Consider the following 22765-nt stretch of genomic DNA (forward strand, 5'->3'; position numbering starts at 1 on the left):
GGCCTGAGGAGTGCAGAGCTGATGATTCAAAGCCCTGTATGAACAATTAACCAGGTATAACCCCCTTGTTCAGAGCGTGGATGCAGCCTACAGTAAAGGAACTCGTGGTAGGAATGTCATCTCCCCACACCATGGAAGCTAAATGGAGGGACGCGTTCCTCCACTGGCCAAGCTGTAGGTCAGCAGAGCTGCAGTGTGTGTGTGTGACAACCCTGAAGACACGTCAGCCAACCTCCATTTTAAGTGTAGCCTGGGCTACAACCTTATTATTGCCTTGGGAAGCAGCTACCACAAGGCCTCACGTACGAGGAGAGTTCTGCAGAGAAGACATGCCCCTGGGGATGGAGCCAGTGTTTTGCTTACAGACAGAGACAAGTGTTTGAAGAGAGGGCTTGTGATTAAGTTAAGGCTTGATCGACGCTAGGGAAGAAAGTCGATTTCTGAGACGCAGTTCTAGCTATGCCTTTAGTCATAATCGGCTTTCTTACCTAATCTAGATCAGGGCTCTTCAGGTTCGCACCGACGTCCCTTACCCCATGTAATAGCCTGGAGTACCAGGGTTGACGGCCAAGACCAGAGAGATCGATTTTGCCCCAACTTAACACACACAGCAAAATCTAACTCCAAAAAATCAGTTGTGGTGTGGTCAATTCTCAGGTAAGTGTAGATTCTCCCAGAGGTTCTGGAATCCCTGATGGGGGCAGAGGGAGCAGCTGAACTGTTTTAGGCTTTGTTTGCACCACTGAGTTTTGCTACCAAAACTTCCTGTTGGTAGCAAAACAGCAAGAGCCTCCACACATAGAAGGGCTGTGGAAGCAGGAAAGTGAGGAATGTGTTCTTTACAGATCACTTACATGGAAGGGGAACAGTTTCAGGGGGCATCTATGGTAGTAAATAGTTGCTTGGTTTGCAAGACCTGCTAGGTAGCAGATGAAGCAGTGGTGTTTCTCCTACTGTAAACAATTTGTTGTTGTAAAGGCACAACCTCTGGTTAACACCCGGTGTAAGAATTGCAGAATATCATCAATGCTTGAACTTATTGTGGGGCTACAGGGCAGTCATTGTTGCTGTTAAGATGTGGATCGCACTGGGCCACCTTCAGCAAAGCACTCTAGAGCAGAAGGAAATAGTAGGAGGTGGTTGAACTAGCTGGTTCTACAGCTGTAAGACTGGTTTGACTCTTCCAACCCTAATCAAAGACAGAACTAAAGCCCAGACTGACCTTGGGGTTTCTAATTATTCTGTGAGACTCCACCCTGATGGATACTGAGACTCTTCTGGCAAGGCCTAGAGCGGAGCCTGCTGAGAGCTGAAAATGCAGGATGTTGCCAAGAGCCAAACCCACAAGGCAGCGGAAAAGGCTGGTGCAGAGTGGCCAGCAGGTGATCCTGCCCCAATGTGCCAAGAGTCTGTATGCTGAGGTACCTGTGAACTCTGAGTTGGTAGGGACCAGATGGCACTGTGGGTGGAGAGATGAGGCAGCGGTACACCCCATGGCTATGTCTACACTATGGCAGTCCTTCAGAAGAGGTTCATTTGGATGATAAAAATGTCTTTCAAAAGATCGCATCCCCCCCGCCCCCAAAAAAAACCAAAAAACCACCACTCTTTTGACAGACAGAGGCCACACAGCCCCCCCCCCCCCCCCCCGCCCCGCTCTTTCAAAAGAACAGGCCAGGAAATGCCATGGATTGAACAGTTTGGCACCATAGAATCAGAGGACACGAGGACTGGAAGGGACCTCAAGAGGTCATTGAGTCCAGTTCCCTGCCCTCTTGGCAGGACCAAACAGCATCTAGACCATCGCAGATAGGCGTCCGTCTAACCTGCTCTTAAATGTCTCCAGCGGTGGAGATTCCACAACTTCCCCAGGACACTGGCATAAGTTAAACCACCCTGACAGTTAGGAAGTTTTTCCTATTGTCTAATCTAAACCTCCTTTGCTGCAGTTTAAGCCCATTGCTCCTTGTCCTATCCTCAGAGGCCAAGTAGAACAATTTTTCTCCCTCCTCCTTGTAACCCTCTTTGAGGTGCTTGAGAACCGCTATCATGTCTCCTCTCAGCCTTCTCTTTTCTAAAATAAAAAAGCCCCGTTCTTTCAGTCGTCCCTCAGAGCTCCATGGAGGACTGCTCTTTCTAAAAACCAGGGTGTCTACACATGTTCTTTTTCCGGAAGAGTCTTTTGGAAAAAGGTTCTCCTCCTCATCTGGGAGCAGAAGAGGGCCACCGGAAAAAGTGCTGTGTTCTTCCGATGTAATATCAAAAACATTCATTTTGTGCGTAGACCCTCCAAGTGATTTTTCGAAAGAGCCCCGGCTTTTCTGAAAAAACTCGCCAGTGTAGATGTAGCCTATAAGTGGGGGTGCTCTAATAAAGAGCTCTAAGCCAGGGACTCAGCTCAGCAGACTCTGGGGACGGTGCCTTGATCAATGGGGTTCTCCTGGCCTTTGTTTAGGAACGCTGCACATGTCACTGTGTCACTTTGTTAGGCTGTTATTAAACAAGCTGTTTCTATCTCAACCTCTGTGCTTGCAAGAGGGGAAGAACCACCTGGACAGCCACCCAGTAGGTGGGGTGCGATTGTCCCAGGTTACTGTGTCGGGGCTTGAGCTGATTTGGTTGTATTATTGACAGATCCCCTAGGAACTGAATCCAGCCCTTCAGGCGGTCACCTGCCATTAACAGAAGGGTTACACCCAGCATTGCAGCTTTGAGAACAACGGCAGAACACAGGGACGAGGCGATGTCCACGCTGGCAACTGAAGGACAAGAGTGTTGTCGTTCCGAGCTGTGTCTACACGTGCACGCGACTTCGAAGTAGCGGCACTAACATCGAAGTAGCGCCCGTCGCGGCTACACGTGTCGGGCGCTATTTCAAAGTTAACTTCGACGTTAGGCGATGAGACGTCGAAGTCGCTAACCTCATGAGGGGATCGGAATAGCGCCCTACTTCGATGTTCAACGTCGAAGTAGGGACCGTGTAGACGATCCGTGTCCCGCAACGTCGAAATTGTGGGGTCCTCCATGGCAGCCATCAGCTGGGGGGTTGAGAGACGCTGTCTCTCCAGCCCGTGCGGGGCTCTATGGTCACCGTGTGCAGCAGCCCTTAGCCCAGGGCTTCTGGCTGCTGCTGCTGCAGCGGGGGATTCATGCTGCATGCACAGGGTCTGCAACTCGTTGTCGGCTCTGTGGATCTTGTGCTGTTTAGTGCAAGTGTGTCTGGGAGGGGCCCTTTAAGGGAGCGGCTGGCTGTTGAGTCCGCCCTGTGACCCTGTCTGCAGCTGTGCCTGGCACCCTTATTTCGATGTGTGCTACTGTGGCGTGTAGACGTTCCCTCGCAGCGCCTATTTCGACGTGGTGCTGCGCAACGTCAATGTTGAACATCAACGTTGCCAGCCCTGGAGGACGTGTAGACGTTATTCATCGAAATAGCCTATTTCGATGTCGCCACATCGAAATAGGCTACTTCGATGTAGGCTTCACGTGTAGACGTAGCCCCGGTGTGTTAAAATGACACCTTGGTTTGCTGACATGAGCAGGTGCGGAATTGTCTCAGGCAACTTAGTCACTGGAGAGGTGTGTTTAAGGACCTTCTGGAAGTAACCAGCCTTTAAACAGTAACAGAGAGGTAGCTGTGTTAGTCTGTGCTCCAACGAAACAAAGCAGCAGAAACGTAACACTTTAAAGACTAACAAAATGATTTATTGGGTGATGAGCTTTCAAGGGACAGACCCACTTCTTCAGATCAATTTCATTTCCAGTACAGACTGACATTTGTAAGTACAGAGGACCAAAAATAAAGAAAAAATGCAATAAACCTGACAAATCAAATAGGATTGAAGGAAGGGTGTGAGAGGACAGTTAACATCCCCCCACCTCTTACCCCATTCCTTCTATCCGATTTGCCAGTTTTTATTGCAATTTTTTTTTCTTTTTGGTCCTCTCTACTTATAAATATCAGTCTGTACTGGAAATGAAATTGATCTGAAGAAGTGGGTCTGTCCCACGAAAGCTCATCACCGAATAAATCATTTTGTTGGTCTTTAAAGTGCTCCAGTTCTGCTGCAGTCTTGAAACAGAAGTGAAAGCAGAGTTGCCAAGTCCTATGATTTCGTTATGCATCTCATGATAATGATCCTTTTCCTTAAAGCCCCAGCTCCTGAAGTCAGGTGGAGCTGTGATGAATTCAGCCATCGTTCTCAAAGGCAAATGAACTTTTAGCCCTCAGGGCTATTTAGAAAGCTTCAAAATGTAACCCCAGGGCATCCTTAAGACTCAGACAGCAGAAGGCAAATAAAAAGGACAACACCTGTTACGTGTACACAAGCACATGGTTTTTGGGATTGGCAATACTGAAAAAGTGACTCAAAAGAGCCATTTTCTAGTCTAATATTTGTAATGAGATAACACCTCTAGAGCCCCAGGCTGAAGCAACAAAAACTCTCAGGGCCTTCCCTCGATAGGGTATTTCCAAAGCTAATAGAGCTATTCCAAGGCTGAGGAACTGCAAACAAGTGATAGGTCAGCTAGATTTTTCAACAATCGTTGTATTCAAAAGTTAGTAACAAAGTCAGAATAGACATTACAATTTCAGTCCTAACCTGGGTCCCTTAAGTGACTTGACACAAGAAGTCCTGTGGCACCTTACAGACTAGCATATTTTGGAGCATAAGCTTTCATGGGCAAAGACCTGCTTCATCAGATGCATGAGTCTGAAAAAGCGGGTCTTTGCCCATGAAAGCTTATGCTCCAAAATATCTGTTAGTCTATAAGGTGCCACAGGACTTCTTCTTGTTGTTGAAGATACAGACTAACTCGGCTTGCCCTCTGATACTTGACACAAGATGTGACAACAAGTTTGTATTAGACGTCTACCTGGGTAGGTCTAATCTTTCTTGAGATATAACATAATTTTTCATGGGCTGCAGAATGATGTCATCATGTCAGTCTGCCACCTGGGGATGGTGGCAGGGAGGAGATAGGCCCCGGGAAGGCTGGGATTGTCTGCACAGCTCTCCAGTCCGTGCTGCGATGGCTGGGACTGGCTATGTAGCTTCTCTACCAACCCATGGCTTCCCCCACCTGTCCTGGCCCAGCTCCACCCCACACGCACCTTCCCCAGCAGCAGGCAGAGCAGGGCAAGGGGGAAGCCCTAGAAATGCCAGAGCTGGCCAACCTCCTGGGAAGAGAGGGTGGTTGGTGAGTGCCATGAGCAGGAGGTGCAGTTGTAACTACCCACAGGCAGACTCAAACCTGGGACTTCGGGAGCTTAGTGCAGGCCCCTCTACAGATTGAGCCCAAGGCCAACTGGCTCCCAGCTTAGGTTGCTGAGGACACATTCTTTCCCTGTGAAGTGGTCTGGGTACCACTACTTGAGACAACGAGCCACACATAGGTGTTTGGGTTACATAGTCCCCTCGTGTTTATTTAATTCTCCCTCTTTTTCTGGCATAGGAATTGAATCCAGGGCTCGTAGGAGCTAATTTCTAAATTACCCTTACAAAATCTGCAGTGGTCAGATGCTCAGGTAGCTCCTGGGATTCCTCTCCCTCCAGCCTCCAAATCAGAAATGGTACCCACAGCAAAATCTACCCAACACCCTGACCCCGGGGAAGGGAACGCCAACCACATGAAGCCCAGGGCCTGCGTGCACTAGGTGGTACGGTAAGGTCAGCATCACTCCCAGGCCCTAGACTTCTGCTCAGGCCACAGTGCTGCAATATAGGGCCTGCTTGTCCTCACCAGGATTCAGGCTTTGAACTCTTAGCCCAAGGGGCAGCAGGTAGGACCCTCCTGGTCTAACCAGGCTGAGTGGCCCATCCCTCCCAGCCCCCAGGGGTTTACCGGGACAGGAAGCCCAAACACGCCCTGCATGACCTTCTCACCTCCCTCTGTTGTCTCTGGTACTCTTGGTGTTCTCCTTGGTCATGCTCTAACACTCTCCGGCTGTGTCTACACTTGCATTCTTCTTTCGAAAGAGGTATGCAAATGAGGTAAATCGAAAGTGCAGATGAGGTACAAATTTGCATATTCGACACCTCATTTGCATATTCTTATTTTGAAATAGCTTCTTTCAAAAGTAAACCCCATCTTCGAAAGAATCCTTCTTCCCATAAAAGCCATGTCTACACTAGCTCAAAACTTCAAAATGGCCATGCAAGTGGCCGTTTTGAAGTTTACTAATGAAGCGCTGAAATATATATTCAGCGCCTCATTAGAATGCCAGCAGCCGCGGCACTTCGAAATTGACGCAGCTCGCCACCACACGGCTCGTCCAGGTGGGGCTCCTTTTCAAAAGGACCCCAGCAACTTCGAAATCCCCTTATTCCTAGGACAGGGTAAGGTAACAACCACACAGGTAACCTGGGAGGAGAACATGGGTCCTAATGAAGCGCTGAAATACATATTCAGCACCTCATTACAATGCTGGCAGCCGCGGCACTTCGAAATTGACGCAGCTGGCTGCCACACGGCTCGTCCAGATGGGGCTCCTTTTCGAAAGGACCCCGGCAACTTCGAAATCGGCTTTCGAAGTTGCCAGGCTCCTTTCGAAAAGGAGCCCCATCTGGACGAGCCGTGCAGTGGCAAGTCGCGTCAATTTTGAAGTGCCGCAGCTGCCGGCATTCTAATGAAGCGCCGAATATGTATTTCAGCGCTTCATTAGTAAACTTCGAAATGGCCATTTGCATGGCCATTTCAAAGTTTTGGGCTAGTGTAGATGTAGCCAAAAAAGGCAAGAACGATTCTTTCGAAGATGGGGTTTACTTTTGAAAGAGCGGTGACTACACGGGTTCTCTTCTTTCGAAAGAAGCTATTTTGAAATAAGGATATGCAAATGAGGTGTCAGATATGCAAATTTGTATATCATATGTATTTTCAATTCACCTCATTTGCATACCTATTTCGAAAGAAGAATGCAAGTGTAGACACAGCCTCCTTGTCCTCTCTCCCCTCCTCACTTCTCTCCAACCTCCACCCCTCTCTCCCAACTGGAGGGATGGCTTTTTAAAGATCTCAGAGGTGGATCTGTCCCACACAAGCTTCTCATCTAATACATTTATTGTTAGTCTTTAAGGTGCTACAGGACTGCTTTTTGTTTTGTAAAAGGCTCCTGGCAGCCTCAAATGGGAACAGCTGGCCCTTCATTGAGCCTCTGCCTGGTTAGCCGGGGCTGTTTCTGCTTTTTTAGAGCTGCCTCTGGCCTGACCCTGTCACAGGGGTTTGCCCAGGTGTGGCTACACCAGATAACCCAGCCCAGTAGGTGACCCACAGAGGGCTCTTGCGTTAGGGCCATGCAGCTATGCACTGGTCTGGCTGCAGTGATGTAGCTGGATGGGGAAAAGACAGGTCCCTCCCCCAGAGCAATCACACAGAGAAGCTGAAAGCCATTTCTGCTTCTTAGCTGGCGAGGGCTTGGAGCTGCACCTCTCTGCAGCCCTTGGCACAGTGACATTGTGGTCCCTGGCTCAGGTGCTGAGTGCTGTACCATTAAAGAGAATAGGACCCATGTTCTCCTGCCAGGTTACCTGTGTGGTTGTTACCTTCCCCTGTTCTGTATGCGGCTTTTATCTCCCCTGATGTTGTGTGAAAGACCCAATCAAACGCCAGGGGAGGTGGGGGCATCCCAAAAGGTACCACAGCCTCGCAGGAGACAGCTCCCCTCTGAGTGGCATGCTGCCCCCCCAACTACCTCCCACTACCCACTTCCTTCTCCTTGTCTCTAGTCTAATGATGGATACAGCAGTTTCTGCAGGGTCTTTGGGAGATCTTCTTGAATTTAGCTTAAATAGTTTTAGGGGCCAAGTGTGGGTGTAACTGGGGGCTGGTGTCTCTTGGGGAGACATACTCAGTGCTCTGGGAGGGTGGGGGATGGATTGAGCAGCGTACCAGACAAGATGGAACCTGTGGGACAAAGCGTGGGTGTGCTGGGGAATACCTGTGGGGTGGGGAATGCCCGGTCCAGGTCTGGACCTGCTCTTCTGAAGCTACACCCTGAGAGGAGACCCAGTGCCTGGCCCGTTACTTCCTCACAGTCTGTGAAGTCCAACGTCTCCAGCGGTGTAACGGAAAGGCTGACTGAGGTGCGTTTGGTCTTGTTCAGAGCAAAAGCTGCCATGAACTTGTGGGTACAAAAAGCCCATTGGTGGGGTTGGACTGACTCCTAGCAGAGCCCTCGTTGGCACTGGGGCACCTGGCACTGGCCACTGTCGGAAGACAGGACACTGGGCAAGGTGGACCTTTGGTCTGACGCAGTGTGGCCCTTCTTCTGGGTGCTCTCTGGTAAGCTCTGAAGGTTCTTGTATTGCTTCATTGGCAGAACAAACATGCTTGCTCAGGAAGAGCTGGGTGGTCGCTCACCACACTCGGTAAGCCCACTGTCCATAGCCTCTGAAGGGAGCAGGCGAAGTGCAGATGGTGGCTGGGCTAGGCCCGCAGGCTTGCTGGAAAACTCACAGTGTGAGCAGCAACCTGTGTAGCTTGGAACAACCTTGGTCAGATGGGAAGGAGAGAGAGGCAGGGGTCCGTGCCCAGGGGGTGATGGCTGAGAAGTCAGGAGCATTGGGTGGGTCCCATGAAGAGGAAGTGTAGGTGCAGTTGCCCTGAACCGTTTCAACTGTCCCCCACGCTTCCCCTCCATCCAAAAAAAACCTCCTAGAACTAATGTGCCATTTGTAACCTGCTCGTCAGTTACACCCTCTCCCACTTCTTGGGACAACCAGCTCTGTTCCAACCAGAAGTGCTCCAGGGCCAGGACCATCCATAACCGTGCAGTGCCCTGCACAGTGGGGCTCTCTTCTCTGCTGGCCTCCAGCGTGCTTATGATAACAGCAGTGTCAGGAGACAGTGATTAGATGAATGGTTACACAGGGTGAACAAGGGGACTGATTATGCCCAATGTGCCCCAGGGAGCAGGGAGAAGCCAGAGAAATGTTTTTCACCTCTCTAGTCAGAGCACTCAGAGGTGCCCCTGCAGGGGACTGGCATCAGGCCAGAGGGGTGGGTTGTAAACTGACATTGTCCTTTTCAACATGGTTCTCGCCTGCCTGCCCCCCAGTGCTGCAAACCTGCCACGTATCCTTAACTCTACATGTGCTGCTGCAATCCTTGGAACTACTAATGTGCTGCCAACTCTCCTCTGACACCCCAGAGAAGCCCCTGGTTTTGGGGCAGGATGGGGTCCCTTAAAGCCTCAGCTCATGGAGTGAGGTGATTCATGGAGAATCTCGACATTTGTTTGACTCCTGTGCATTTCTCTGGCTTGGTCTGCGCTACCAGGGGCCATCAGTCTAAGTTATGCAGCTTTAGCTGCAAGAAAAACAGAGTTCCCAACACTCACGTACTTACGGCGCTGTCCTCGCTGCGGTGAGTCGGAGCTGATGCTCTCGTCAACTCTGCCGACACGTCTTGTTCCAGGAGAGTGCCAGAGCTGGCAGGAGGGTGCTGGAAGTCGATTGCTCATGTCCATACACAGTGAGGTCAACAGGATGCTGAGAGAAATGTGAAAAAGGTGCCTCAGAGGGGCAGAACCCAGCAGGTGAGTTCAGAGTCCCTAAAATTGAAATTCTGGAGCCCTGATTCTTGATTTCTGAACTTTTGGGGTTGGTGACACCAAACGCCGTGTGACTGATGAGGAGAGGTTGAGGGATTGGGGCTTATTTAGTTTGCAGAGGAGAAGATTTTTAAAAAAGGAAAGGACAATCCAGGGAACTATAGACCAGTCAGCTTTACCTCAATCCCTGGGAAAATAGTGGAGGGGATCCTCAAGGAATCCATTTTGGACCACTTGGAAGAGGGGAAAGTGATCAAGAGTAGTCAACATGGATTCACCAAGGGCAAGTTCTGCCTGACCAATCTGATTAGTTTCTGTGATGAGGTAAGAAGCTCAGCGGACATGGGAAAATCAGTGGATGTGATATACCCTGACTTCAGCAAAGCTTTTGATACAGTCTTCCACAACATTCTTGCCTGTAAGTTGAGGAAGTATGAATTGGATCCATGGACTATAAGACAGATAGAAAGCTGGCTTGATGGTCGGGCCCAGCGGGGAGTGGTCAATGGCTCAATATGTGGATGGCGGTCGGTTTCAAGCAGAGTGCCCCAAGGCTCGGTTATGGGGCCAGTGTTGTTCAACATCTTTATCAATGACCTGGAGGAAGGACTGGATTGCACCTTCAGCAAGTTTGCAGATGACACTAAGCTAGGGGGAGAGACAGATACATTGTAGGGTAGAGAGAGGATCCAGAGTGACCTGGATAAATTGGAGGACTGGGCCAAAAGAAATCTGATGAAGTTCAACAAGAAGAAGTGTGGAGTCCTATACTTGGGAACGGAAGAATCCCGAGCATTGTTATAGGCTGGGAACCTAGTGGCTAAGTAGCACTATAGCAGAAAGGGACCTAGGGGTTATGGTGGATGAAAGGCTGGATATGAGGGAACAGTGTGCCCTTGTAGCCAAGAAGGCTAATGGCATATTAGGATTCATTAGGAGGAGCACTGTGAACAGATCTAGATAAGTGGTTATTCCCCTCTATTCGGAGCTGGTGAGGCCTCTTCCGCAATACTGTGTCCAGTTTTGGGCCCCCCAGTATAAAAAGGATGTGGATGTGCTGGGGCTGGTCCAGCAGAGGGCAACAAAAGTGATTAAGGGGCTGGAGCACATGACCTATAGGGAGAGGCTGAGGGATCTGGGCTTATTTAGTTTACAGAAGAGAAGACTGAGGGGTGGTTTAATAGCAGCCTTCAGCTTCCTGAAGGGGAGCTCTAAAGAGGATGGAGAGAAATTGTTAGTTGTGACGGATGGCAGAACAAGGAGCAATGGTCTGAAGTTACAGAATGAGAGGAATAAGTTGGATAGTAGGAAAAACTACTTCATCAGGAGGGTGGTGAAGCACTGGAATGTGTTGCCTAGAGAGGTGGTGGAATCTCCATCCCTGGAGATTTTTAAGTCCTGGCTTGACAAGGTCCTGGCTGGGATGTTAGTTGGGGCTGATCCTGCTTGAAGCAGGGACTGGATTAAATGACCTCCTGAGGTGCCTTCCAGCCCTTGGAGTCTGTGATCCTATGATTCTAAGAGTGAGGGGTGATTTGATAGAAGCCTTCAACTTCCTGAAAGTGGGCTCTAAAGAGGATGGGGAGAGACTGTTTTCAATGGTGACTGACGGCAGAACAAGGAGCAATGATCTCAAGTTACAGAGGGAGAGGAGTAGGTTGGATATTAGGAAAAACCATTTAGCACTAGAATGCATTATGGAGAGAGGTGGTGGAATCTCCACCCCACAAGTGTTTTAAGTCCCGGCCTGACAAAGCCCTGGCTGGGGTGATTTAGTTGGCTTGATCCTGCTTCAGGCAGGGGGCTGGACTTGTTGACCTCCTGAGGTCCCTTCCAGTCCTAGGATTCTATGACCCAGTCTGCTCATGTGTGTGTGGTGTGTTGTAGCCCTCACAGAGTTGGCCTGGGCAGAAGAAAAAAATTTAAAATCTACAAGAAAGGAACAGCGGGGGATACACCAAACAGCAGGGGCCATCCTCTTTCTAACAGAAGACAGAGGATTCGAAGGTGTATCTGGTGGCTCAAGGGAACGCAGACTCCACTGCTGAGGTGAGTTAGCAGGAGTCTGTGTTACGAGATGAGGGTCCCGGCCCACTTGGCTGGGAGAAGCTGATATGTAATATTGCACCAGCCATTATGAAAGTATCTTACTAAGGAGGTCAAGACTCTAGAATGCTTGTTAGCATTGGGGTTTATACGTAGCCATTTGTTTCCAAGATTTCCACCCGAGCCGCTGCATTCTGTTCAATAATCCCAGGCCTGTTTTCACTACAAAGAGATCTGAGTGCTGCGTGTTAAGCAGCTCAGTCGTCTGAGGTGCAGCTGTTGTTTTGCAAACAGTGAGTCCTGTGACCCCTTAAAAACTAGTAGATATATTCTGGCATAAGTTTCCTGGGTAAAAATGACTTTGTCACGCCCAGGCTGGGGAGTCATGGACCCTGGCTGGAAGGTGTATGTGTATGGGGTGCGGGGGAATGTCCTGGTTCTAGGTTGGGGGTCACAGAGCTTGGCTGGTGTGGGGGAGGAGTCACAGACCCTGGCCCTAGGCTCAGGGAAGGGGGTTAGGGAAGCATCTGACAAAGTCGTTTTTACCCACAACAGCTTATATCCACAGGACTCCTTGCTGCTTGTGCAGATGCAGAGTAACCGGGCTGCCCCCCAGCGAGCTGGGAATACCACAGATGTCCAGTGTACCAGGTGCTGGACAATCTCGGGAGACACTCGGTGATGTCAGGGAGCTGGAGTGTGGCAGTCACAAACTCAGAGAGTGTCAGGGAGCCGACCCCCAGCAGCTCTGAGGAGGTTTTCTCATGCTGAGGGCAGGTTGGCAAGAGGTGCCCCCCAGCCCCCAGGGTCCCCATAGGAAGGAAGCATCACATCTGGGCTGGGGCATTGGCACGGTACTAGCCTGGCGAGAGACATTGACCAAGTGAATTTCTTTTGTATCTGTTTCCTGAAGACAACAGATCTAGCGCCCGGTCCACCATGTCCCTTTGCTATTGCCTCTGGCCGTGCACAGCTCTGTGCTTCTGGCTCTCGGGGATCCCCGGAGCCTTGGGCGCCCCTTTCCCATCCCAGAGGGGCTGCAAACCCTGACGTCAGGGTGCTGGGGCGGCTTTGGGTTTAAGCCAAGGCCAAACACAACAGCCCAGCTCTTAGGTGCCATTTCAGGCAGGTTCACAAAATGCTGGAGGCGAGGCCAGAACCAGGCAAGTTTGGGGGGGCCCTGGCTGGGGGGGCCATAAGGGGGGGTTGGGGGCCCTGACTGGGCGGCTACAGGCCCCAGCTGTCGGGTGCTGAGTGCGGGAGGGAGCTGGGGGGTGTCTCTGACCCTACGTTGGCTGGGACCTGGCCGGGGGGTGGCGCCGGGGAGCACGGCTCCCTTTGGGTAACTGGCCCTTTAAGACTCTCTCCTCGTTGAGGCTCCGGAAACCGATTGCGGATTGGCTGGGGCGGCAGCCGCGCGCAACCGAAGTTGACGCAGCCCTTGTTCCGCCTCCCATGCTCGTGACGATGGCGGCTCCGGCCAATCACCGTTTACGTTCTCCGACTCCTGCCGCCCCGGTGACCAATGCGAGGCCCCACTCAGGGCCGCTCATTAGCATAACGATGGTGGGGCGGGGTTGTTGAGAAAGAGACGCAACTGCAGAGCAGGGAAGTTTGGGGTGGGGGATGGGCAGCGGGTGTGAGGGTATTGGGGGGCGGGGGTACAGAGGAGACGGGTGGGGGGGTCTGGGGGTACAGAGGGGCGGTGGGAGGAGACTGGGGCCGGGGGGTCTGGGGGTACAGAGGGGCGGCGGGAGGAGACTGGGGCCGGGGGGTCTGGGGGTACAGAGGGGGTGGAGGGAGGAGACGGGCGGGGGGGTCTGGGGGGACAGAGGGGGTGGGGGGAGGAGATGGGTGGGAGAGAGGGGGTGGGGGGAGGAGACTGGGGTGGGGGGTCTGGGGGGACAGAAGGGGTGGGGGGAGGAGATGGGTGGGGGGTCTGGGGGGACAGAAGGGGTGGGGGGAGGAGATTGGGGTGGGGGGTCTCGGGGGACAGAGGGGGCAGGGAGGGGGTACAGGCCCTACACTGGGGCTGTAAGGGTGCTCAGGGTGGGGGGGCGGCATGAGTTTGGGTGCTCTTCCTTGGACAGTCAGTAACAGTCTGTAACGGGTGGGGGGCAGAGCTGCCCCCTGTGGGCTGCTCTGTGGCTCACCTCTTGCAGGTCCCGTGGGGCAGGATGCCTGTGCTCTGCCCCACCCCTGCCTGGGCGACCTTGCACGAGTCATTCAGTGCTGCTCTGTGCCTCACTTTCCCCAGCAACCCCCCTCATCTCCCTTGCTAAAGCTGGGGAAAGTAATGAGTGAAAAACCCTGAGCAGATTGTGGCTCCTGTTAGGGTGTAAAGCTTTAGTAGGGAGTCTTGGCCCTTTTTCCGTATTAATGGTGGGTCTGGACACCTAGAGCTGCCAGGGAACATCTGGTATTGCTATAAATTGCAGTAAATCATTCGGGAAATGCCGTCTGTATTCCTCGAGCAATATCCGCTCTCCTGCCCAGAACAGGTGCTAGTTAGACTGTTAAGTCCACAGTGCTGTGTCAATATGGCTTTAAATCCTGTAGCTTTTTGGTGCCATGTTAAACTTGCAGTTCAAATAGTGTTGTTTTATACTGCACATTTATTATTTTGCTTCTAAAGAGGGCGAGGGATGTGAGTTGCCCAAGTGCCACTTAGTGTATCATAGAACACTAGACTGGAAGGGACCTCGAGAAGTCGAGTCCAGTCCCATTGTCTGGGCACTAGTATCTGAGCTGTGAATAGAACCCAAAAGTCTTGAGTCCTGAGTCATCAAAGCAGGAGACAATGAGAATGGCACATGCCAGGCGGGGCGGGGGTGGGGTGGCCCTGTTTCAGCTGGATTGTAGCTTGCTCAGTTGCTTCTGAGCTTGAGGTTTGCTACCTCCAGTTTGCAGTTACCTTTCATCTTGCTGCCCAGTTGCTGAAATGTTCATAATGAAACTTGTTTGCACGTTACAGGTGGCCTGGTCTCAGCTGCTTGAGCATTTCTTGGTGCTCTTAGCTGGTGTCTACAGATATTGGTCATGTCACATGGTGCAAAACAGCTGGCTGCTGGGATTTTGTAAGTGCTTGTTATTGTCATGGTGATGCTGACAGGCCCTATAGTGCCTGACAGCAAACAAATCCAGGTAATATATTCATGAAGCTTCACCTAAAGACACCAGCAAGTGGTTTGTTCCTGTAGTTAATCACCCTCAATGTCAAACATCAAGCCTGATTTCTAATTTGAATTTGCCTTACTTCAGTTTCTAGCTTTTGGTTCTTGGTCTGTCCCTCTCTTCCACCTTAAATGGCCCTTTAGTCCATGGTATTTTTGCCCCAGGTAGCATTTAGGATATTATCAGGTCAACTTCTGATCATGGAAACAGAGTGAGGTCTGTAAGGGGCATTTTTCTAGATCATTTTGTGGCTCTTTTGTGCTCTTTCTGCAAGAGCCTTTTTAAAATATGAACCCCCAGAAGTGGACATAGTATGCCTGTGTCATCTCATCAGTGACATATACAGAGGAAAAGTCACTTCCCTGCTCCTGCTTACGGCTACCTGTTTGATTGTATTCAAATGTGTTTTGTTTGACTAGCCCCACCCCACCCCTTTACCAGGTGCTCCAGATGACTCTGTATGACTGTCCTGTCCTCAGTGTTAGGTACCACTCTGCCATCTTGGGGTCATCTGTAAACATTCTCGGCATGGATTTTATGTTTAATTCCAGATCGTTAATGAACATGTTGCATAGAGCCTGGCACCCTGTTAGAAACACACCTATTCAAGGATGGTTCCCCATTGGCAGCTACTCTTTAGCCAATTCTTAATCCACTTAATGCTTTATTGCTAGTGGAGGGTATTGATTTTTCAATCAGAATGTTATGCAGTATTAAGTCACACCTTACAAGGCTGTTACAAGTACACGGTTACCTTTATTGACCAAGCTGGTAATCACGAAGAATGAAACAGGCTTGTTGACAGGCCCTGTTTTCCATCTGTCTGTGCTGACTAGCCAGTATCATGCTTCCACCTATCAGTTCTTTTCTCAGTTGAAATATTTTGTATTTTGTATTATTTTGCCCAGGACTGATGTCAGGTTAATGGGCGTATAATTACCTGAGTCATCCCACTTTCACATTTGGAGTAGTGGTGTGTTAGCTTTCTGCGAGTCGTCTTGGCTTTCCATGCTATTCCAAAAAATTAACAGCAACGATGATGTCGCCTGAGCTAGTTTTAAGACTCCTAGGTGCAAGTTTGCCGGGGCTTTTTATTTAAAAAATCTGTCCCCAGGAGATGTTGCATAAGAGTCTCCTTAAGTATCGTCTTCAGATCAAAAGTGCTTTATCGTGCTTTATCATACACAACATCGTGCTGCCTCTTTCCAAATGCAGCGTAGAAATCTACATTGAGCACGTCTACCTTTTTCTGCATCATTAGCAGTTCCATATTGTCCACCTAGTAGTGAGTCTGTACCTCTGCGAGGATTTCTTTTGTCCTTATATAATGAAAAAAGCCCTTTAGCCTTTCCAGCCATGGATTTTTCCCTCATGTCTTTAGTTTTCCTTGTTAATTTCCTACCTTTCATAATTGTTGAGTTATGTCTTCTATCATGTACTTTCCTGTTTTGGGGTTTGTCTTCCCTCCTCCTGCTCTCTTGTCAGAGCCTGTTCAGGTGGAGCGCCACCGAGGTTTTCCATGGGCATCTCTGCTTGCAGCACCTGGGCCCCAGTTTTCTCTTCTGCCAGGGCTGTGGCTTGTGCCAGATGCTTCAGGTGAAGGCAATGCCCTCCTCCATGGCACACCAGCACCACCCATTTCCCTCTCTCCAAACTCTGTCAGGAAAGGGAGTATTTTCTCCAGCCAGAGAGTGGTGGATGCACTGGGCACAAAGACAGATGGATGGCCCTTGGAATTGGAACCCAGAGGAACACAGGTGGAACCTCTCTAACCCAGAACTCTCATCCGGCAACCACTGTAATCTGTAATAGCCGCACAGCCACATATCATGGGTGTGGCCAAAGTTCCCTCTCTCCCATCAAGTTTGTTTCCAGCCACCAGTCCTGGCCCTGAGTATTCTGTGCTGTTATTTAGCTGTAATTTACGCCTAAATGTCTTCTAAGAGCCCAGTAAGCAGTGGAAGTGTTGGTAATGTGCTAGACAGTATTGACCTCCCACGGTCCGGCAAACTCTTGTCTGGCACCCGTCAGGTCCCAGGGGTGCCAGGTGAGAATGGTTCAACTTGTGTAACTTCAGAACCTGTTGCTCAGTCTTGCGAGAACCCTTCTTGGTCTGACTTTGCTACAGCTGCTTGATCTGCCAGCAGAGGGTGAGCCTTGGGCTCTGACCCGTGTGCAGGACACTGTGATGTGCTCCAAGTTATGCTGAGCCTCCTGGAGTTTGTTGAGCCCCTTAGTTATTACAGAGCCAGCTGCTTCCAGCAAGGGCTTCTCTAGGGAAGGGTGTGGGAGCTCTGCCATTGGGAGGGTGTCAGTCACATCTACCTCAACCCCTGCTTCTTCCAGCAGGAGTTGCTCCTGTTCGGGGCTGTGGCGAGCACTGACTGTGTGGGATGCTCCATGCTCCCATATTTGCAGCAGGAGGCACAGCAGGGTATAGCAGCACCACTAGTCCTCTGCCAGTGTGCTTCAGCCCCTTCCCCCCCGTGTGACACAAGCTCTCTGGTTGCAGGCAAGCCACTGGCAAAGGCCAGCATGGAAACTTCCTGGTGGCCATCAAGCAGGAGAAGGGGGAGGTTCCCCGGACCAGCAGCGAGAAGGCCCCGGGCGAGGAGGAGGTGAGCTGGCGCGGGCACAGCAGCAGGGTACAGAGGTGGCTGGGTTTACAGCGCTGCTGGGCATGCAGGGGTTAGGTCCAACAGGGAGTTGCTTTGCTGGGCTTTGTGCTAACGCTGTCCACAGAAGTGCTGTAGTCCTGGCGCACCTGGGCAGCATGCTGGCCCCATAGAAGCTGGGGGGGCATTGTGGCTGCGGCACAGGGCTGGGAAGAATGGCCAGGAAGCAACCTGCCCAGGGCTGCATGCTGTGCACAGTCACTTACTGAGCTGCAGCCCAGCATGTCAGTTGGTTTCTTTCCCACCCATGCTGCGGGCAAACAGCCGGTGAAGAAGAGGGGCTGGCCCAAAGGGAAGAAGAGGAAGAAGATCCTGCCCAATGGCCCCAAGGCCCCAGTGACGGGCTACGTCCGCTTCCTGAACGAGCGCCGGGAGCAGATCCGCATGCAGCATCCTGACCTGCCCTTTCCGGAGATCACCAAGATGCTGGGAGCTGAGTGGAGCAAACTGCAGCCTGCCGACAAACAGGTACTGGGGGAGCTGGGGAGTCACCCTCGTGTTAGCTGAGCTGTGCACCCTGTCTCACAGCACCAGCCTGGATGAGCTTGCCTTGGGGAGGGCTGTGTCTGGGCCAGGTCCTGCAGGACGTATCCCAAAGCTTTTGCTTCACTGGCTGCAGTGCTGTGTGTCCGAGTCTGTTCTTCTCCATAGCCACAGTTACATGCCCTGAGAGCCAGGGTGTCAGCCGGCACTGAACGCCTCATGGCTAGCTGACTGGGTGGCCATTGGTGTGTGGTGGGGGAACAGGGCCCTGTGTGTCAGGCTGAACTCCTGGGGTCACTTCTGCAATGCTAGGGCCCCTCGGTGGGATGTGGGCTGCAGGGTGATGTCAGGGGCTGCAGCTTTTCCCCCTTCCCTGTGCTGTGGTCTGCGCCGGGGGGTGGGCGCCCGTCTGACCCTATGTGGTTCCAGCGGTACCTGGACGAGGCGGAGCGCGAGAAGCAGCAGTACATGAAGGAGCTGCGGGAGTATCAGCAGTCAGAGGCCTACAAGATGTGCACAGAGAAGATCCAGGAGAAGAAGATCAAGAAAGGTTGGTGCTGGGAGCATGCGGGGCTGGCGCACTCTGCCCTGTCCCCTCTGGTGCCCCGGGACAAGAGGCACTGTGTGCCCCTGGCTGGGGAGGGGGCTGGCAGCACGCCCTCAGTGCCACACACTGGCAGGGTGGGCCAGGCTCAGCCAGATGAGCACAGTAACCTCTGACCCCTTTGTGCCCCAGAGGATGCTGGTCCTGCGTCTGTGAACACCCTGCTGAACGGGCACCCGCACAAGGTACGTACCCTGGTGGCTCCCCTCCAGGCTGGGGGTGGGTGCCAGGGGGCTGCTGGGGGAAGGCAAGCTGAGGAGCATTCAGTCCTCTTTAGAGCAAGGTGGTAGAGTGCCTGGGCCTGGCAGGGGGAGGGCGTTGAAGTGGGGCCTGGCTCCTGCCTAGGCTGGCCTGTTGTGCCATGCGTCTGACTGGTGCTGCACAGCCATTAGCTCAGTGCATGTGGCACACCCAGAGCTGCTGCTTGTTCAGTCTGTGCCGATCCCTCTGTGCCCACAGGCTGTGCCAGGGGCCGTCTCCCTCCCCCACAGGCCACTGGCCAACTTGCTGCATGTGACCCTGGCAGAGGGGCTTGAGAGGGTCTTAGCTGCAGACTGCGATCAGACAGAGCTACCCAGCCATGGCACGCGGAGCTGAGCCTGATACAGCGGTGGGAAGTTATTGAGCATCCTGTAAAATACCCGTGCCAAGGCTGGGGACTGTGGCCTGGCCCAGCTGGCTCTGGGATGTCTCCAGCACCCCCAGTCTATGTGCTTGCTTTGGCCTTTCCCTAACCCCTGAGCTGAAGCAGAGCAGGGGCTGTGTGTGGACGCCAGGCGAGGCAGGAATCCCTAGTGGGCAAAGGAAAGTTCATCCCTCAGACTCAAGTCGGCCTCTCCTGGCCACTGGCCATTAACCTTGGTCTGCCCCTGGCCAGGGTGGGGACTATGGCAGCGATGGCTTCTCCACCTTCGATGTGCCCATCTTCACCGAGGAGTTCTTGGACCAGAACAAAGGTACCAGCGGGGAGGGCCAGGATTTAACCCTCAGGGCAGGGCTGGCCTGCATTCTGTCGCGCACCACCTGGCGCAGCCGGGCTCCCTCCTGTATTGCTAGTGGTACAGCTGGGGCTGGTGGCCCAGGGCTCTCACTTCCCAGCCCTGATTCGCACGCAGGGCAGACCCAGGATCCCTGGTGTAAAGAGACCCCTTGGCTTTGCCCTAGCTGCTGCCACCCTTGTTTGGCCGGGTGGGCAGTGTCTGCCTTTCCCAGGAAGGCAGATCCAACCCCTAATGCCCAGGGCGAGTCCATGGCTAGGGCTTGTCCTGCAGCTGCTGGTCCTGTCAGCACTAGGGAAGGTGCCAGGCAGCCCTTTGGATGGAGCCGCTGGCCCCAGCCTGAGCCGGGTGCGGGGGATGAGAACGCCGGCAGCACCTAGTGCAGTGGGGCCCTGATCCTGGCTGGGGCCTCTGGGCTCTGCTGTGATCCAGGTCGCCAGTGACAGCACTGGGTGAGCCCTGGCTCAAGCTGGGGGAGGCTCCTGGCCCTGACCGCCCCGTTTGTGGGCAGCGCGGGAGGCCGAGCTGCGGCGCCTGCGGAAGATGAACACGGAGTTCGAGGAGCAGAACGCCATCCTGCAGAAGCACACGGAGAGCATGAGCTGTGCCAAGGAGAAGCTGGAGCAGGAGCTGGCGCTGGAGGAGAGGCAGACGCTGGCCCTGCAGCAGCAGCTCCAGTCCGTGCGGCAGGCCCTGACCACCAGCTTCGCTGCCCTCCCCATCCCAGGTGGGAGCAGAGAGGGGAGGCTCATGGGGCTCGCCTACCCCGAGACTTGCCCCAAGCGGTCCACTGGCTCCCAGCTGGGCTGTCGCTAGCAGGGGAGCTCCGGGGGGCTGATGTGCTGTGCCTGGATAGGGGGCTGAAGCCTCAGAAATCTCCCAGCCTTTCTCCTTGATGGCAAAGGATCCCATAGCCCCCTCTGCCCAGCAGCACCGAAGAGGTGTCTGTGGCAGTGCAGCCCCCTCTGGCTGGGGGGACAGAGGCAAGCCCCTGTCAGGCAACTGTCTGCGGAGCAGCCTTGTTGTGGGGAGGGGGTTCTCCCCAACAGGTCCATGTGTGGTAAGCTCGCTCCAGGTAAAGGCCAGTGGAGGTGTGACCCTGAGGGGTGTGGGGCTTGGGTATCGTTGCTGGGTTCCCATCCAGCTAGGGAACGGCTGTGGGTGAAGCTCCCCGCCAAGTCCAAGTGCTGGTCCTAACCCCCACCCCCCCGGCAGGGCTGCAGCAGGGGCCCTGGCCTCAGGGCTCTGTCCCTGGGACTCTGCTGCCAGCCTCTTGCGCCTGGCTGACAGGCCCCTGTCCCCAGGCACTGGAGAGACGCCCACGCTGGGCACGCTGGATTTCTACATGGCCAAACTGCACAGCGCCATCGAGAGCAACCCGCTGCAGCACGAGAAGCTGGTGGTGCGGATCAAGGAGATCCTCTCCCGGATAGCCAGGTGAGTAGGGCTCTTCTCGGCCAGGGCAGGGTTCTGCTGCGGTCAGCGCCTGCTGGGCCTGCGTGTCAGCCATGGCAGTGTGGGTCAATCCTGGCACGTGCTTAGTGCCCAGAGCTCCGTGGGTGAGGCCGTGTTGGGGAACTGGGTCTCGGCAGGTGCTCAGCCTAGGCCCAGGTCTTTCCCAGCAGCCAGCGTGTCCAGGGACACACCTAGAACAGCCCCAGTGCCCCCAGGGTGCCCCCAGGCCAGCTCGAGGTCAACTCGGTCTGGGCGGTGCTTGTAATTCTGTGTTGTGGGGCCCACGTGGCCGAGGAGGCACCGTTTTCCAAGGCAGTGGGGTCGGGGGTGGTACCTCCTGGGCTGCTTTGCCCTCCTCTGCCTGCCGAGATTTCCCCCTCTCTGAGCTGGGCCTGGGGAGTTGGCCCGCTGACCCCTTGAGCTGCCTGAGCTCGGCCCATCCCAAGGCTGCTTGGTGACACTCCAGAAGCGAGCTGCTGGCTCGGCCTGGGTTTCCTAGGGCCGCGTGTCTGCAATGATGCATCTACCCTGGGGGTCACTGTTGCCCCTGTGGGCGGTTCCATGGAGACTGACACCCCCTCCCCATCTCCCGTGGAGCAGGTTTGTGCAGCAGTGAATGGGCCCTGCCTGTTCCGGGGAGGAACAGCCTCTCTGGTCCCACTCTGCTGATGAGCCAAGGGCACTCCACAAGCTGCGGTTTTCTTTCCGGTTTTTAGTGAACACCTCTGAAAGGCCTGGTGTGTCCTGCTCCCAGCAGGGGCTGACCGGGACCCTCAGCCACCTCCTCCCACCCTCCCGACACCTGCAAGCCGCTGGCGCCTCACAGCACAGTACCTCTGCCTGGCATACATCTTTGCTGGAGAAGGGCTTTGAGCGGCTGAGTAACTCTTGGTCCTTCCGTGCAGCAGAGAACTATGAGCTGGGCGTCTGGGGGGGTCTCGGGGGGCAGGCGATCAAGGGGACAACGAAGCAGCTTGCAGGGTCGCTTGTTGGCTCCTCCCGAACCCCCGGCTTGCGGACTGCCAGGGCTGGGGCTCGGTGGAGTGATCCCTGCGGTAGCAGAGGCAGCAAGACTGTTGGATGCACTGAAGACCCCCTTGCAAGCTGCCCTCTGGTCTCAGCGAGGCCGCAGGATCGTGCAGCCGTGCTGGAAATCCCGCAGCAGCTGCGCTCAGTTAAACCGCAAAGCCTTAAAGCTGCTCAGCCAGCGCAGCGCCGCTCCCCCGTCACTCCCTGTGACAGTCAAGGAGGCGTGGCTTGGGCTGGCTCCACCCTCCAGCTGTCAAGCTGCTGAAGACGTCTGTCTTGCTGCAGTGGGTGTTGCTGGGAGGATGTTGGTGTAGACAAGACACTGCTACCTTCATCCCAGGCCACCTCGACCTGCGCTGAGCAGAAGAGGACTCAGCAGTGCTAGTGCCACTGCCCGTGCTAGCACAACCTCCCCTAGAGCAGCACCTAGAATGGAGTGGGCCCGAGCTAGCAGCGGTGAAATGCATCGGTGTGGGCCTTTAAAGCAACATCATTAGGCTCCAGAGTTAACACGCTGCCATGGACAGGCCTTTCACTCCTCTGGTTTCAGGCTGCCTGCAGAGCCGGGGGTTCGTACTGGAGGCACAAGAAGGTTGTTGCTCTTTGAGCACTGTGATCCTGGGATTGTGTGGTGCAGTGGGAGCCCTGCTCCTAAAATAACATGGCTGAGAGTTATGGGACTGACCCTGTGTGAGCCCTCCTTGGGAGACGGGGAGCTACGTCTGCGCGCCAGGAACAGGCCAGCTCACGC

At 53.6% G+C, this 22765-nt stretch overlaps 1 protein-coding gene across 4 annotated transcripts; it reads left to right on the top strand.

Annotated features, from left to right (window-relative positions):
* The first annotated feature begins 13167 nt into the window (after positions 1–13167).
* On the top strand, positions 13168–22694 carry HMG20B (high mobility group 20B). Of its 4 annotated transcripts, none has more exons than XM_074978058.1 (10): positions 13168–13201; positions 14568–14673; positions 17283–17388; positions 17710–17913; positions 18358–18478; positions 18665–18717; positions 19410–19488; positions 20042–20257; positions 20835–20967; positions 21702–22694. In XM_074978058.1, exons 2-10 carry the CDS (start codon positions 14636–14638, stop codon positions 21712–21714), a joined length of 963 nt encoding a protein of 320 aa, XP_074834159.1. In that variant the 5' UTR covers positions 13168–13201; positions 14568–14635; the 3' UTR covers positions 21715–22694. The 4 variants fall into 4 exon arrangements, with proteins under 4 accessions (XP_074834159.1, XP_074834161.1, XP_074834160.1 ...); XM_074978059.1 differs by lacking the exon at positions 13168–13201 and adding an exon at positions 13673–14097 and having other exon boundaries at positions 14571–14673; XM_074978060.1 differs by lacking the exon at positions 13168–13201 and having other exon boundaries at positions 13670–14673; positions 20821–20967.
* Positions 22695–22765: the final 71 nt, after the last annotated feature.

This window comes from Carettochelys insculpta, chromosome 27, assembly GCF_033958435.1.
Source record: "Carettochelys insculpta isolate YL-2023 chromosome 27, ASM3395843v1, whole genome shotgun sequence".
Classification (NCBI taxonomy): Eukaryota; Metazoa; Chordata; order Testudines; family Carettochelyidae; genus Carettochelys; species Carettochelys insculpta.